This window comes from Mus pahari, chromosome 12, assembly GCF_900095145.1.
Source record: "Mus pahari chromosome 12, PAHARI_EIJ_v1.1, whole genome shotgun sequence".
Classification (NCBI taxonomy): Eukaryota; Metazoa; Chordata; class Mammalia; order Rodentia; family Muridae; genus Mus; species Mus pahari.
This window is the reverse complement of record NC_034601.1, coordinates 80,969,765-80,985,331: the sequence shown is the minus strand read 5'-3', so window position 1 is coordinate 80,985,331 and position 15,567 is coordinate 80,969,765. Positions and strand designations below refer to the sequence as shown.

The window sequence follows — 15,567 nt, the reverse complement described above, 5'->3', positions numbered from 1 at the left end:
AGACTGTAAAAGATGGCTGCTGAGACTGGCTGGCCAGCTCTTTCCCTCTGTGTCCTATCATCTCTGTATAGCTCATCCCTTCTGCGGTTGGCTTGGGCAGGTTAAAATGAATAGATATATAGCTTTTTCCCAGAGAAAACCAGAGGTCCTGTTAAACAAAGCGGAGAAGGATGGGAGTAAATAACGCAGACAAAAATCTGGTCACATGTTGACCCACAGCTTTCTTAGCAGGCAAGGTTCTCAGCGGCACAGGTTCAAACCTCCCATCGCCACTAAACAGACTTAGGACTTTCTGAGCCCTGGTATTCACATCTTTTGACAAACAATATGGGTTTTAAGGTTCCTTCTAAGATGTGTGAAGTTGTCTCTTTTCTTCTGTCTCCTGAAGTCGATCCTGTGGAGGCTGTTGCCTTGTGGCTCCTCAGAGTGGACATAGCTGGCTCCTTCATCCACTCTGTGGTGGTTTGAGTGAGTTCTTCCCCACAGTCTCAGGCATTTGAATACTTTGTCCCCAGTTAGTGTTGCTGTCTGAGGTTTAGGAGGTGTAGTCTTGGAACAAGCAAATCTTGTCACTGTAAGATTTAAGAGTTTAAAAGACCATTTCAAGACTGTCATGGTGGTGGACACCTTTATTCCCACAAGACCGTCATGGTGGTGGACACTTTAATCCCACAAGACTGTCATGGTGGTGGCACTTTAATCCCCACTCGGGAGGTTGGGGTAGGCAGATCATTGAGTTTGAGGCTATCCTGGTCTATAGAGTGAGTTCTGTTCCAGGATAGCCAGGGCTACACAGAGAAACTCTGTTTCATAAAGACCAAACAAATTAAAAAAAAAAAAAAAAAAAAGGAAGGATGTTGAAACCCCCTTTCCCTTTTTCTGCCTGTTAGCTACGTTTTCTTGAGTAAACAATAGAGACCATTCCAAGTTTCTTCTCTTGGCTTCCTGCTTGTGGTTTAAGACATAAACTCTTAGCTTCTGTTTCAGCCACTGTGCCTGCCTCTTACTGCCATGATTCCCAGACTTGAGGGAACTTGACTTATCTCTGCAACCGTAAGCCCAAATAAACTCCTTCTTCTGTGCATTGCCTTGATTCTATATCACGAAAGTAGGAAAAAGCAGTTAATGTATGGCTCCAGCCTTCTTCAGAGGGCCGAGACCTATGAAATCACATTTCAGAAGTTCACAGATTTCTTAACCTCCTCAGCTTCTGGTTATCCAAAATTGTCAGATGCCCTTACTGTCTTACACCTACAAGGACGCACATGGCAAATGTCCCTGCCGGAGGGAAATGTGGGTTGCTAACAGTGCTTTAGTTTGTGTAGTGGATTGTTTTACTAACTGAATCTGGGTTCTTTGTGACCATCCACGACTGTTATTAAGCAGAGGAACATAAAACAAAGTGATGTGCCAGCCAGTAGGCACAGGGTACACTGGTCTGTTTCCCATTGTTAGAGTGAAATGCCCTAGGCTGGTTAATTTGTAAAGAAAAGGCATCCATTTAGCTTAGTTTGGGAGGTGGAGACCTCGGTTCTAGCATCGGCTGGCTTTGTTGAGGTTCTTTTGACATTTAGCCTTACACTGTGAGAGAGAGAGAGAGAGAGAGAGAGAGAGAGAGAGAGAGAGAGATTACATGGTGAGATGAGGAGAGATTGAGGGACCAGGATTTCTTTTCTAGCAGCCCACTCTGGCTGCAATCACTTCAAAAGACCAACATTAGTGCTTTCCGAGGGTAAGACCCCCCCCACACACACATGACCTAAATACCTCCCCCCCAATGACCTAAATACCTCCCATGAGGCTCCACCTTTTTGTTTGTTTGTTTGTTTGTTTGTTTCCTGGGGCCGAGGGGGACTCTAGTTCTTAAGGTTTCTACCATCTCCCAGCATTGCTGTTCTGGGACCAGGCTTCCAACTCTCAAACCCTTGAAGAACAAACTGTGTATTTAAACCACAGCCAGCCGGTTGATCTGAACTGCATCTGTGATTTCTTCGTCCCCCATAAGTCCTTGCGACTACTTCATTTGGAACGGAGCTGATGCTTGGTAGCTGCTCATCGATGACCCACCCTTCCTGAAGTTCATGTCATTATTCTCCTAGATTTTTTTTTTTTTTTATACTGAACTGTGAGCCACTGGCTCAGAGGGACTGAGATAGAGACACAGCACCCCTGGGCCTGGTATAGGACAGTCTCAGCTGTGCTATGACTCAGCCCACCCCACTATCTCCCAGCACGGATTTAAGCTCAAAGTAGTCATTTTTATGACAATTTCAGAGTACACATTAGTGTTTACACGGTTCAGCCATCAGTAGTTATGTGTGGGAATAAGGGTTCCCCTGAATGGCCAAACTACTGTCCTGTGAACTCCTTTGTCTTTTCCTCTATGCCATGCTCATGTTCCTTTTGTCTTCCTTTGAGAGAAGACAGGCTTGTAAGCCAGCTTGTCCCGTACTGTCATCATCACCTTCCATTGATGGCTACTGTCATTTAATTACTGTTTATGGAAATCCCCGTAGCACGTCAGAATAATTGAGGCTCCGATTTAAGGACCTACCTCTGTGACCCGGAAACATTCGGCTGGAGTCCAGAGTCAGCTCTGGAAGTTGCAAACTCCTTTACAGTGGGAATTGATGCTCTGGCATCTTGTCAGTTGCCCCGTTCTGTCACTCAGTCCAGGCAGTGAGTCCAGGGCAGTGAGTTGCCTACTTCAGTCTCCTTGCATCCCGCCCGCCTTTGAAAGGGCAGAGTAATTGGAGAGGTGCATTGGAGCTGTGGGCCCCACAGGCTGATTTAGCACAAGGCAGAAAGAAAGAGCTGCTTTTGGGAAGCCAGGCTCATTAGGGCACAAGGGCTCACTCTTGCCTGCTCTCGGGGTATGGGGCCTTGCTGGGTGAGTGGGTGCACTAGCAATCTATTTAGTCACCCCATTATAAAAGAGACCCACAAGCAGGCACTTTTATTTTATTTTTAAGTACCAGCTGTAAAGATCCAGTTCTGCATTGTAACCCAACCTCCGCAACAGCTAACTAATCTGCCTGCTGAATTTCCCGGAGTTCAAGGCCAGCTGAGGTGGCCGAGGGCTCTGAGCTCCCACAGCATGGTCACGCAAGCATCTCAATAACTGGTTTGCCAATTAGCTAATTGAGTCAGATAAATGATAAGCTCTTTGAAATGTTCCCTGCGCCTTTTATATTTCTTGAACATTCTGAATCATTAGGCCACGTGGAGGGTGGCTGGTGAAGGTGTGTTTCCCTGAGCCACTCCATGCTGTACTGGCTTGAGGAGGGATTGATCCATCATCTTTGGAGTTGGGTGCGCGACCGCCTTCTGTGCTGCAGAGCCCCAGGCTGGACCAGGTGCTCTCTAGTTCCTTCCGAACGTAATGCATGTCTGCTTCTCTCTTCCTTTCTGTTTCCAAGGATGTCAACACAGGCGAGGGCAGCGAGTTTGCGGACAGTGGGATCGAAGGGGCCACCACCGACACGGACCTCCTGTCCAGGAGATCCAATGCCACCAACTCAAGCTACTCGCCCCCCACAGGCCGAGCCTTTGTGGGCAGCGACAGCGGCAGCAGTTCGACGGGGGATGCTACACGCCAGGGGGTGTACGAGAACTTCAGGCGGGAGCTGGAGATGAGTACCACCAACAGTGAGAGCCTGGAGGAGGCTGGCTCTGCGCACAGTGATGAGCAGAGCAGTGGAACCCTCAGCTCCCCGGGCCAGTCGGACATCCTGCTGACTGCTGCACAGGGCACTGTGCGGAAGGCTGGCGCGCTGGCAGTCAAGAACTTCCTGGTACACAAGAAGAATAAGAAGGTGGAGTCAGCTACCCGGAGGAAGTGGAAGCACTACTGGGTGTCCCTGAAAGGTAAGGGAGGCCAGCCCAGATGCATGCTGGGAGTGCCAACGGGTGCATTCCACAGGTACTCACATAATGGCCTTTTGTTATGCAACACTTCATAATTGTATATTCAGAACTTAGTCTACCGTGATAGAAACACAACATTAGATGTGCATTTTTATTTTTTTAAAGTCAGATCCTGAGGTGAAGGTAAAGGCCATCACTGAAGACCTGAAAGATCTGGTTTGGGATTAGAATTTCTTTTTCTGTTCAATGCTGGGAATTGGACCCTGGGCCTCTCACATGCTACATGTTACATAAGCACCCCAGCCCTGTCTTACATCTCCGTAGCTCTTTGTATTTTTATACTTGTTTTGAGTGAGGTACCAAATTGCCCAGGCTGAACTTTAGTCATCCTGCCTCAGCCTCAGGAGTAAGCCATCAAACTTGGCCAGTTAACACACTTGATATGGTACTGTTGACTCTAGCTGTGTACGACGTAGGGAGGCTTACAAGCTACAGTCCATTGTTTTGGGGAAGTCAAGGCAGGAACCCAAGCAAGGAGTCACATCACACTGATAGTCAAAAACCGAGAGTAATGAATGTACCCATTCTGCCTGCTTTTGCTTGCTCTCAGCTAGCTTTCCCCATCCTGTACAGTTCATGACCCTAGGGAATAGTATTGCCCACAATGGGCTAGGTCTTTCTACATCAGTTAACAAGACAGTACCCCCTAGAAATGTTCACAGACTACCCCAAGAAAGACAATAACTGAGATTCTCTTCCCAGGTGACTAAGTTGTGGCTAGTTGACATTTTAAAGCCAGTGTAATAGTTCAGCGAGGGGAATCCAGTTTTCTTCTAGACTGAAGGACAGTGTTGAAGCCCGAGTTCCCCTGCAAAATGTTGTTTGCATGTTTTCAAGTTTACATCTCGCACAGTGACTATTATAGACGGGAGGAACCCTTAGCTTCAGTCCAATGATACGTCCGATGGCTTGAAAAATCTTTAACTTTTAAATGGTAGAATATCACCAATTTTACAGACTTCAGCCCGATGCAAACGGCATGTCCAAGTCATCATTCATTTCTGAAGAAGTCACTATTTTATAGTCCAGCCATGCTTACTGGGGTCCCTCTGGCTGTGCGCACAGCAGACATGGTGTGCCCAGCAGACATGGGTACCAACACTCTTGCTTCTCAGAGGAGCAGAGTGCTTCCGAGTTGTTGCCGTTTGGCATGCTTTTCTGAAGAGGCCGTGTGGTCTGCCCAGCCCTGCATGGGTCTGGTAGTTTACTTGTGAACACACATCATAGAAAGAAAAACATTTCTTAAATACATGTAGTGGTTCTGTTACAAAGCTAGATTTGAGATTGGGAATCTCAATTGGGGGTGGGGGTGGTGTCAGACTGGAAACACACAGGAGAAAGAAGCCAGAGCTGAGAAAGTAATGGTACAGCTGAGGTCACTCTGGCAGGACATCTTGCAGTTGAGGCCTGAACCTGCACAGACCCCTGCTCAGTGAGGCTAGGGTATGTGTGCCTGAGCAGTGTGTGCAGGTCAGTCCCAAGGGACAGTCAGGACATGGGTGACTTCCGTTACTGGTGCTAGCTGGCTGTGTGCAGGTCAGTCCCGAGGGACAGTCAGGGCACGGGCGACCTCCGTTACTGGTGCTAGCTGGCCGTTTTGTTGGTTTGTTTTTCTTTTGATGCCTGCTGAAATGGGACCCGATGTACCTGGTTAGGCTGCAGATTGTGCTATGCGTCCCAGACACTGTGTTGGACAAGGGCAATGGCAAACCTAGACAGAACCCCCCTGTACTGTGAAGTTAGCGGGAGCCCAGGTCGTCTGTTTTGTTGTTCGGCTACTCTTGAGTCTTACTGTTCATGTGGTGTGGGCTCGTGCTTATAAAGCACAGATGTTTGTCCCGTGGGGATGCTTTGGAAAGCTGTTTCTGGCCTTTCTCAGTCACCACCTGCCTTAGCCTCATTTGGAGAAGTGCCATGGGGTTGCCTCTGGAGGCCCCTGCCATGCCAGCTGTTCTGCTGTGATAGATGAGCTGGAGAAGAAATCATCTCCTTTTCCACCCCCCTGCCCCGAGTAGGTACACATCCTTTGTTCCTCTAGCTCCACTTCTGTTGGGTAACTTATTCCTGGGGAGGCATGAGCAAATATCTACTTGTCCCTGATGGGAAATTGACAACAGACCAAAGCAAGGATGTCACCGAAGCCCACCTTGAGCTCATGGGTTAGTTTATTGGGGTTATTTACCAGGCCACGGATGGATCACCAATAGCTCACCCCAGCATGGATGTCAGCTCATGAAAGCCAGCACTCTGGTGCTAGTTGCACAGCTTGGAAGGAGTTCAACAGGCTGGGGAGGACCTCTCCCAGGTAGTTTAGTTGCCCTGGGCCTCTTCAGGCAGTCCTGCTGGTCCCTGCTTCTTTGGGCAACCCTGCTTGTCTCAGTGTTTTCTGTTTATGAGTTTGGGGAGCCAAGCGCCTGGTGTGTCCGGCCAGTTTCGGGGACGTGAGGAGAGTTGATCTGTTCACTTACTTGCTGAGTTTCAAGGAGATTCTTTGCTGGAGGGAAGTTCCACACAGCACACCCCTTCATTCACGTTAGTAATTGCTGCTGAGCCCCAAGACCTGACGTGGAGACCACCTACATCTCCATGCACACCCACATCCCAGTTGTCTCTACCGCTTTCTGCGCTGTGCTTCCTACATACTGAATCATGAAGTTCTGAGACAGTCCTCGTGTTAGCATGCTTGGACCGCCACAACACAGGAACACGCGCTGGACATCTTGAATAACAGAACCTTCTCATCTCACAGGTGTCAGTCTGAGGTCAAGTGGCTGGGTTGCTTTCCTTTGAGGCCTCTCATCTTGAAGTGGTGGTCACTGTCTTCTTTGGGTCTCAGCATGTGTTCCTCCTTCTGTAATGACTGTCCAGTGTCCATCTAATAGGACCCGAGTTGTTAGATTAAGGGACACTTATTATGACAGCCCTTTACCTTAGGTTATATCTACAAATGCAACCCCATTTCTGAAGTCCCGGGGTTAGGTCTCAGTGTGAGGATGTGGGAAGAGGGATGATTTAAGCTGTGAGAAAGCCCTGGACGTCATCTGAGCCCTTCTTACCCTGCATACAGAAGATCACTTCTTGGTATGGAATAAAAATAATGAGATGACTCTTTTTACTTGGACCATAGCAGAGGTGGCTATTTCATTTGTGCCGTTTCCTTCAAGAATAAGTGACACAGGAAGCTGTAGTGTTGGCATTGAGGACCACTGTCCCCATCCCACTGTCCCCATGACCCAGATCTGGGTGACATGACCTGACAAGGAGCCACTGAGCCCTTCACATCTGAGTCTTGACAGGTTCTTGGTTTCTGTTGACAAATTCAGAGCCTCCCTCTTCCCACCTGAGAGCTGTTGCGTTTTCTTAGCACCCCTGGGCTCCTGGGCGAGGGGACCACACCTGGGGACTCTGGGGTAGAAAGATCCCATTTTCAAAGACTTCCAGAATTACTCTCTGGAGTGATGCTGTCGACAGCTTAATAACCTAAAGGCCAAGTTCAAGTGAAGCTCACGGCAAGCAGGCCTTTTCGGCGTGTGTGGTTCTTGGATTTGTTTCCTCATGTTAGTCTTAAAAAATGGGGCAAGGTGAAAATGAATAAAATCAAGTTTCAACTACCTACCTACTGTTACAGATCATTTTAAACCAAAGTTGCGAGACTAGAAATATTTGAAGACTAGAACACGCACATATCAGGATTGGTCTTCTGTTCCTAACCTGTACATGTGTTGCCACTTCCAGGTTAAAGGTCTACACATTGTTCATTTCATAAGTTAAAAAGATTGTTGAAAGCTGTATTTCCTAACAGTAGCACTCACTGACATTTTCCAGAGAGTTCTTTGTTCTAGGGACTAAGACAGTAGAAAACGCATACAGCTTTTTGTATTAGAGCAAAAGACCTATGATGCTCAGCTTACAGACAGAAAGGGTTTGCTCGGGCTCACAGTCTCGGGGACTTTAGCTTGTGACTGGCTGGGCTTGTGGTGAAGCAGGGGGTCATGGGAAGAGTGTGTGGCAGAGCTTACCGGAGCAGCCAGAGAGCAAGGAAAGGAAGAGAAAGGGCCGGGACTAGCCTGCCCCTTCAGAACCACAGAGGTAGGTCCTGCTTCACCTTCCAGCATCCTTTTTAGGGATCAAGACTGCACTGCGTGAGCCTCGATGCATTTGAGATCCAAAGTACAATAGTCAGCATCATGTACCAGTTACTGTAAGCTGGGCACCAAGTGAGGGCAGCCAGAAATGCAGACAGGATCTCTCTTGGATGGTTGTCTTGGAACTCACTCTGTAGAGCACTCTGGCTCTGGACTCACAGAGATCTGTCTGTAACCAGCGTGGTTTTCTATCGATCTGCTCCTTTCTACATCACGCACGGGTGGTTTCTCTTTATAGATTCCTGTTGTAACCAAGTGCGTTGTACTGTCAAAGGCTTTGCAGTTCGTATAATGTTTGGTCTTCTCTGGGATTAAGGAGAGGGGTGAAATGCTTGAGTGGAAGTTGTGGATCAGTTCTGTAGTCATTGTGTTACACAACCCCATTCTGTTTCTTCAGGTTGCACGCTCTTTTTCTACGAGACTGATGGCAGGTCTGGGATAGACCACAACAGTGTCCCCAAGCACGCTGTCTGGGTGGAGAACAGCATCGTGCAGGCTGTGCCTGAGCACCCCAAGAAAGACTTCGTCTTCTGCCTCAGCAACTCCCTGGGTGATGCCTTCCTCTTCCAGGTTTGTGGGGTACCTCCACTGCACATGGGGCTTTCCTGTCTTGCCCATGTATCCTGCCCCCCCTAAAAATAATGATAGAGACAGAAGAGGGGAATAACAAAATAAATAAATGCCTATGATAGATTGCAGAAACGAGAGCTCTCGGGCAAAGGGTGTGCATGTGAGGCCCGAGGAAAGTTGTACATTGGGTTTGAGAATCTTGCCATTTTTGATGTGAGCAGATGGGATTGTTGTGTAGCCTCGGCGGCACTGGATAGCACTCAGAATAGGATCATGCGCTCCTTAATTTAGGTGTGATTTGAGCTGTCAAGTTTTTCATCATAATATGTTCTCCGCTAATATTAATCATAAGGTAAAATAATTACATCCCAGAAAGGACTGGTTGTCCCTAAATAGTTTCTCTTTCTCAGCTTACCAGAACTTTTATATCTAGCATTCTTGAAAGTCTGTTAATTGTTTCACACAAAAAAAATGCTTCTCTGCTTCAAGGTTAACATTTCCTTTTATAGTGAATCCTTTTGAGTTTGCAAGAACTTTTTGTGCTTTTAACGTGGAAGGCTTCCCTCATTTATCCCACTAATGTGATGAAGACCATAAAGAAAGCTCAATGCACAGTGTACAAACACAACTTTCAGTGAGCTCTCTCAAGGTGAATGTGCAGTCACTGCCCAGGGCAGGAAGGAGGTTTAGGCACTCCAAGGCCGCCTGTCACCTATATACACACATAGCCTGCTTATGAAACAGAACAAATATGCCTCTTATCATCCAAGCCAACACACTTGTGTATCTGAGAGTGACTTCATTCATTGTTCTTATTTTTTTATTTTTAAGGAGAAAAGCTTGCAGGTTGGTGGAGGGGAATCTTGTGGGCTTGAGTAGCAGCAACTTGGTTTTGCATAGGGTGTGGAAGTCAGAGGACAGCTTGCAGAGTCAATCCACTTATTCCATCAGGTGGGTTCTGGGAACCAAACTTAGGTCATCAGGCTTGGTGACAAGTGCCTTGAATTGCAAAGCTATCTTGGCTGTCCTTCATTGGTGAGGGATAGTTTTTCTGGGTATAATATTTTTACTTGACAGCCTTATGGCCACGCATTGAAAACTGCTATCCCACTGCCTCCATAGCTTCCAAGAGAAGCCCATTGTCATTCTTAGAACTGTTCTACTTCTGTGATGAATTTCTTTTGTCATTGTAATGATTTCACTGTTATGTAGCTTATAATGGGATTTTGCATCAGACATTGAATTTATTTTTTCCAAAATTCATTGTATTTCTCTCTGTGTGTGTGTATGTGTGTGTGTGTGTGTGTGTGTGTGTGTGTGTGTGTGTGTGTGTCTATGTTTTACACATCCTGATCTACAGGCAGCAGCGAGAGAGATAGAGACACTGGGCCTGGCTTGGCTTTTGAGGCTTCCAAAGTGGCAAACCTCCTAATCCTTTCCGAACAGTTCATTAGGTGGGGACTAAGCATGCAGATATGAGCCATTCAAACCCCCCAAGCAGCAGGCACGCCTAACCTCTGAGCCATCTGTCCAGCCCCTCATACGGATATGTCGACTCTCTGATTGGAGTTTCTGTTTATATTATAAAACAGTTTCAAAAGATTCACTATAAAAAGCAATGGGAGCAAGGTGAATTCCTGGGCAGGAGTCTCAGTTGGTAGGGTGTTTGCAGAGTGTGCAGGAGGTCCTGACTTTACAGTCCAACTTTAACATTGCTCTCATAGTTTGCTTCTTTAGAAAAGGTGCCCTTTATTTTATGTACCTCCAGCAGGGCCGAGTTAAAGTCCATCGCTGTCTTGAAAGTGCTCCTGTCAGTGGCCCGCGTGTCAAATGGTTACCTGACCAATAGGAGGGCCTCCTCTTCCTGTTCCCTTCCTCACCTCTGCTGTGAGTTCCCACTGAAAGGACCTACGTGGCCATAAAATTGCTAGCCGAGTCCACCCAATAAGTCACATTGTACAAAATGCTTTCTGAGGCAACACAAGACCGTGTTCATGGAAACCTCAGACTTCTTTTAGTGGGGGACTTTTATGCTACTTATGTGGGATAAAGGACAAAGTGAACCTTTTCAGAGGAAATTACTGTTGTTTGGGATCCGTGACGGTATTTTCTGCCATCTACTTATTGTAAGCCACATAACTCCAGAGGGGCTGGATTTGAAAGAAACCTGTGTGTGCCCGGGTGAGGTTACAGCGAGGGAGATCAGCTGTGATTATGGAAATAATTTGTAGGTTATTTCAGCCCCAGGGCTCAATTCACCGCACAGTTTCTGAGCCACTGTGCTGCTGATTCATCCCTGTTGCCCAGAGACCCACACACTCGCCCTGGAAAAGAGATTCGTGTAACCCATGTGAAGTAGAAAAGGGGTTTTGTGTGAAGAGTGGGGGCAGGAATGAGGGAGAGCGAATGCTGGAGTAGCTGATACAGAAGAAGTTTTATGCTGCCCGCCGAGTGTGGCTGTATCTCCTTCCCCTAAGTAGTTTAATTAGAGCTCTTTCCTCCGACTTGATGTCAGGGGTAGCACCCAGCACTTACACGGTCCGGTTTCCTCCCTGGCGTGCGTCTGTTCATTCCTAGAGGGTGCTGCAGTTCCTGACAGCTCAGCCCCTGGCAGGAAACATCACAACATGTGTTTTAAATTCCTGTGCCAAATGCCTGGGGAACTTAGCTACCAGACAGGACAATAGAGGTAGACGCCTGATTGAGTAGAAAATGTGTGCGGTTGTGTATGTAGAGGGGTGAAAAACGAGTGCCTTTAGCAGAAGTGCCTCTCCTTGGTTTCTCTGTCACTTAGAAGAGCATTTTTACTTGGCCACTTCTTGGATGTTATAAAAACTCATAAGAAGAAATGATACTTTGTGTTATTAGAAGGAGACTTGAAAGGACTGTATCTGTACCATTTTCTTTAGTCACAGATTAAATGGTTGAGTGTCTGGTAGACAGTGGATTCTCCGTCAACACCATGAACGCTTAGTCTTTTGTAAGAATCAGAAGGAAGATTCATGCTCTTCCTAACTGCCCTGTTACAGAAGTCAAACATGGCTTCACTGAGAATAAGGGGCACTTTTGAGTTCCATCAAGCTCAGGGGATCTTTCTTCCAGGTGTCAGGCTTTAGGAAGGTCACGGAGGTCACAGACCAATGCCTAGGACAAGAAACCTGGTTAGGGAATAGCCTGAACGATGTCTACAGAAAGATGTAGAGGAAACTCTGTAGAAAAGATGGCGGAGGGGACTTCTGCAGACTGATGTCGCCTTCCTCTGGGCATCCTATCTGCAAAGGCCACCTGCAGGTCAGCCTGCCTGCTGCCCGCCACTCACACCCAGGGCTGGGGAGTACCCAGCTTTTCATTTTCCTAGTGCTCAGCGCTAGAGTTTTGTTATGCTAATGGATCTTGCCATTTTCCTGTTTGATTATTAATCTGACCTCCTGGTGGCCACATCTGTCCCAGGTATTGAGCCATTTTCCTTGCTATTTGTAGACTCCTGCCTCCTGTGCGCCTGTGGTCAGCCTGCCTGCGCAGCCTGCACCGAGGTTTAATGTACCCATTTTCCCCTCAACCATACTGTCAGCTCATCCTGAGTTTGCAGTACTTTAACCCCTCCCCCAGCATCAACTCTGAACCCATAATCCTCTCCCACTTATTTGTAGACGTTTCCACCCAAAACCAAAACACAGAACCTTAATTTCCTTTAAATGTCGTCTTTGTGGGTTTTGCCTTTGAAATGAGTTTGTGGCCCTCCTGACGGATCCAGATCCTCCTGGATCGAATCTCTGCTCCCAGGCTGCCCCTGAAAAACAGCTTTTGGTGGCAGCGTATTCAACCTCAGCATCTGCCAGGAAGCCAAGGGGACGTGGCCTGTTTGGAAGGGGCGAGCAGGGGCGCACTTAAGTTATGTGAGAACCCGCTCTTGTGTTACACAGAATCTAATTCCAGGAGAGCAGGAATTCCCTCAGACAGCAAGGACAGGAATGCACTCAGGAGGGCTCACTCAGCCTCTGACCCAGGGCCCTCCACTAGACACAGCTACCAGGGATACCAGGGTCGACATGAGGATTTGCAGGGAGTCATATTCAAGCCATACCAGGGACACTGAAGCACTTCAAAGTCTGGGGCCTCCCAAGGTGTGGGGCTGGGGCAGGACTGCCTCCAGGCCCCCTGGTGGGGAGAGTATGTGACAGGGCCAGAAGTCACTGTGTGGCTTGGCGCTGCAGCAGCAGGCTGGTTTCAGCGGTTTGGACTTCTGACAGGGATAGCCCAGCTCCATCTCTCCACCTCCCCTTTCATGGTGACAAGGACTCTTGTTGGTTCCAGCTCCAGGTCCGCTGGCTTTTCTGGGGAGGCGGGAGGTTTAGGGGGAGCTCCGGTGTCTCTGTCCTTGCTTCTATCCTCTCCGACTTTCAGCTGGAGACTCGCATCCATTACCTCGTCATCTAAGGCTCTGCTCATAGCTAATCACGAGCCACCTCAGCCTGCCTGGTTCGATCCGCTTGTGGTCAGTTACCCTCGGCCAGTGACCTTCTGTGTAGGCACTTCAGTTGATAGCTTTTGCGGTGTTTTCTCAGGGGTCCTCAGCTTTGCCTTCAGAGACTGATAACCATGTACTTCTTTGCTCGTGGCTAGCAGCCCCTCCCTCTCTGGTTCTGACTTCCTGTACTTAACTCCCCTTCTATAAAAAACGACCCTCAGTTGGTGATGGGAAGTGAGTGAGCCTGTGTGCACTGTTGTGTGACCACCCGTGGGGGTGGAGAACCTTCATGTTAGGTTCCCTACACAGATATTAAAAATGAGTACTTCATTAAGGCTTATATTCACAGAACTTGTATACAGGATGAACAGGACCAAGAGGGAAAGGCCTTCGAAGAATTCACACAGGACTCTCATTTTATCCCGCCTCTTAAAGATGGACGCTCCCCTTCCTCCCTTTTTTGTTCCTTTAAAATTAAAAATAGATGCTTAACATTCTGCAGAATTAATTCTCATGCTTCTATCAACTCTGTGTACCCCAAGTCTCAGCTCCCCGGGTCTGGCCTTTGTTTTCTAGGGTTTTGTTTCTCCAGTTTAAATCGAGCCTCCCTTCTTGCCACTCACATAAACCATTGATTGTGTGAAATCACGGAGGGTCCTCTGTGCGGTGGGTAATCTGAAGCTAGATCTATTTAAATATATAATGAAGCCCCGAGCTTCAGCATATCTCTGAGCACAGAGGGGATCTTATGCAAATTCATCTTTTTTGCTGATTATCTGTTGGCAAGAACTTCTCTTTTCCCCTCATTGAACTTCATGTAGTATTTTAGCATCCACAGAAGGCAGCAGAAGAATCGCATCCTCTACCTGAGCACTGTCATAGAGTGATGTAGGGGATGACTGTCAAGGGCAGCCGGGCAAGGGTGAGCCAGGGTGTACAGGGTGGGTGTGGGTGGTCTCTCTCTCCTTCCTACCTTCGTGGCCCCTGGACTCTGGTGATGAGCACTTCCTTAGATCATGTCTCTGACATTCGCCTCCTATAAGGTACGTAGGCATTCCCAAGCATCAGACTTTATTTAGACTTTAGTTTATAGAAAGGCCACCCTGGCCTCCGAGGCATTGTGGTAGTCTGCTGGGGTCATCTCAGAACTCTTGAGCCCATGAACTGATGAGGTATTTCTCCACAGAGGTAGCTGCCTAGAACAGTCAGCATGAAGGTTTCTCACCCTTTCATCAGGACCAGGCTCTCTTGAGCAGAGGACTGACTTTACTCAAGGGCCCATTTAGTGAGTTGTTCTGCTCTCAAATGGATTCAGCTTAACGACAGGGAATGTTTTATTTAGACAGGACAGCGGGAGCAAAACTTCTCACTAATGGAAACGCCTTCAGCCACTTAGATGGCTAAGACATGTCAGTGGTTAAAGGGGCTGATGGCTAAATTTCTCTTAAACCTGCCGTCACACGCGTCTCTAGCTGTGGGGGACTGACATTTTCCTCTGCCTTTGATTGTATTTTATTTATTTATTTTTTTGTGTGTGTGCCAGTGCATTTGTGTGTGTTTGAGCCAGGAGAAAGGAGCCATCCACTTTTATTTTACTTTATTTTATTTTATTATTTTATTTTGGAGACAGGGCCTTTTCATTGCCCTGAAGCTCTCTGATTAGGCGAGGCTAGACTGGCCACCAAGCCTTCCCATCTCCTGTGAGCGTCTTCCGGCACTGGGCTTACAGGCACGCGTCCCCACACTCAGCTCTTTACATGGGACCTGGGGCTCCAACTCAGGTCCACATGCTTGCGAGTAAGCGCCTTACCATCTGTGCCCCTCCCCAGCTCCCTTTTCATTTCTGAATTATTCTGTTCTTTCCAGTTATCATAGAATGTACATAGACCAATCCCATCCTAACCATTTACATAGGTGCCCAGCCCAATAGCATGGCACCCATTCACACTGCTACACCACATCGCTTCTGTCTGCCTCCAGAACAATTTTCCTTTTTACTACCTACCACATAGCTCTCCGTGGGTCCCAGTTCCACCTGAGCTGATGGCAGTCACCATCTGCTGGACTTTAGAAGTGAGTTCCAAGACTGATGACGTTTCACTTGAGTAGACACCAACTTCATTTGTTTGTTTGATCATCTGTGTGTGGAGGATCAAACCTTGGGAATGCTGGGTAAGCAACACTAAGCTAAAACCCTGTCCCCTGTCATCCCCACTTCTTAAAGGAGAGATGGGTGGAGGTAGCCTGACTGACATCAGAAGGAACAACCCTGCCCGTGGAAGCGGAACTTGATTCCCCCTTTTCCTTTAACTCCAGTCCCGGGAGGATCTGCTGCCCCCTTCTGGCCTTCTCTAGTACTGCACACACTGTGCACAGACATACATAGAGATAAAACACATGCAAAAAAAAAAAAAAAAAAAAAAAAAAAAAATCTCTCTTTTGAATTAATTCTATCAC

At 47.6% G+C, this 15,567-nt stretch overlaps 1 protein-coding gene across 6 annotated transcripts in view; it reads left to right on the top strand.

Annotated features, from left to right (window-relative positions):
- Tiam1 (T cell lymphoma invasion and metastasis 1) overlaps positions 1-15,567 on the top strand; it is a 345,165-nt gene that overhangs the window by 240,859 nt on the left and 88,739 nt on the right. For all 6 annotated transcript variants that reach the window (XM_029544321.1, XM_029544322.1, XM_021210115.1 and 3 more), the window contains 2 exons: positions 3,420-3,867; positions 8,470-8,642. In XM_029544321.1, the coding sequence (XP_029400181.1) occupies positions 3,420-3,867; positions 8,470-8,642 (621 nt within the window). The remainder of the gene's footprint in view (positions 1-3,419; positions 3,868-8,469; positions 8,643-15,567) is intronic.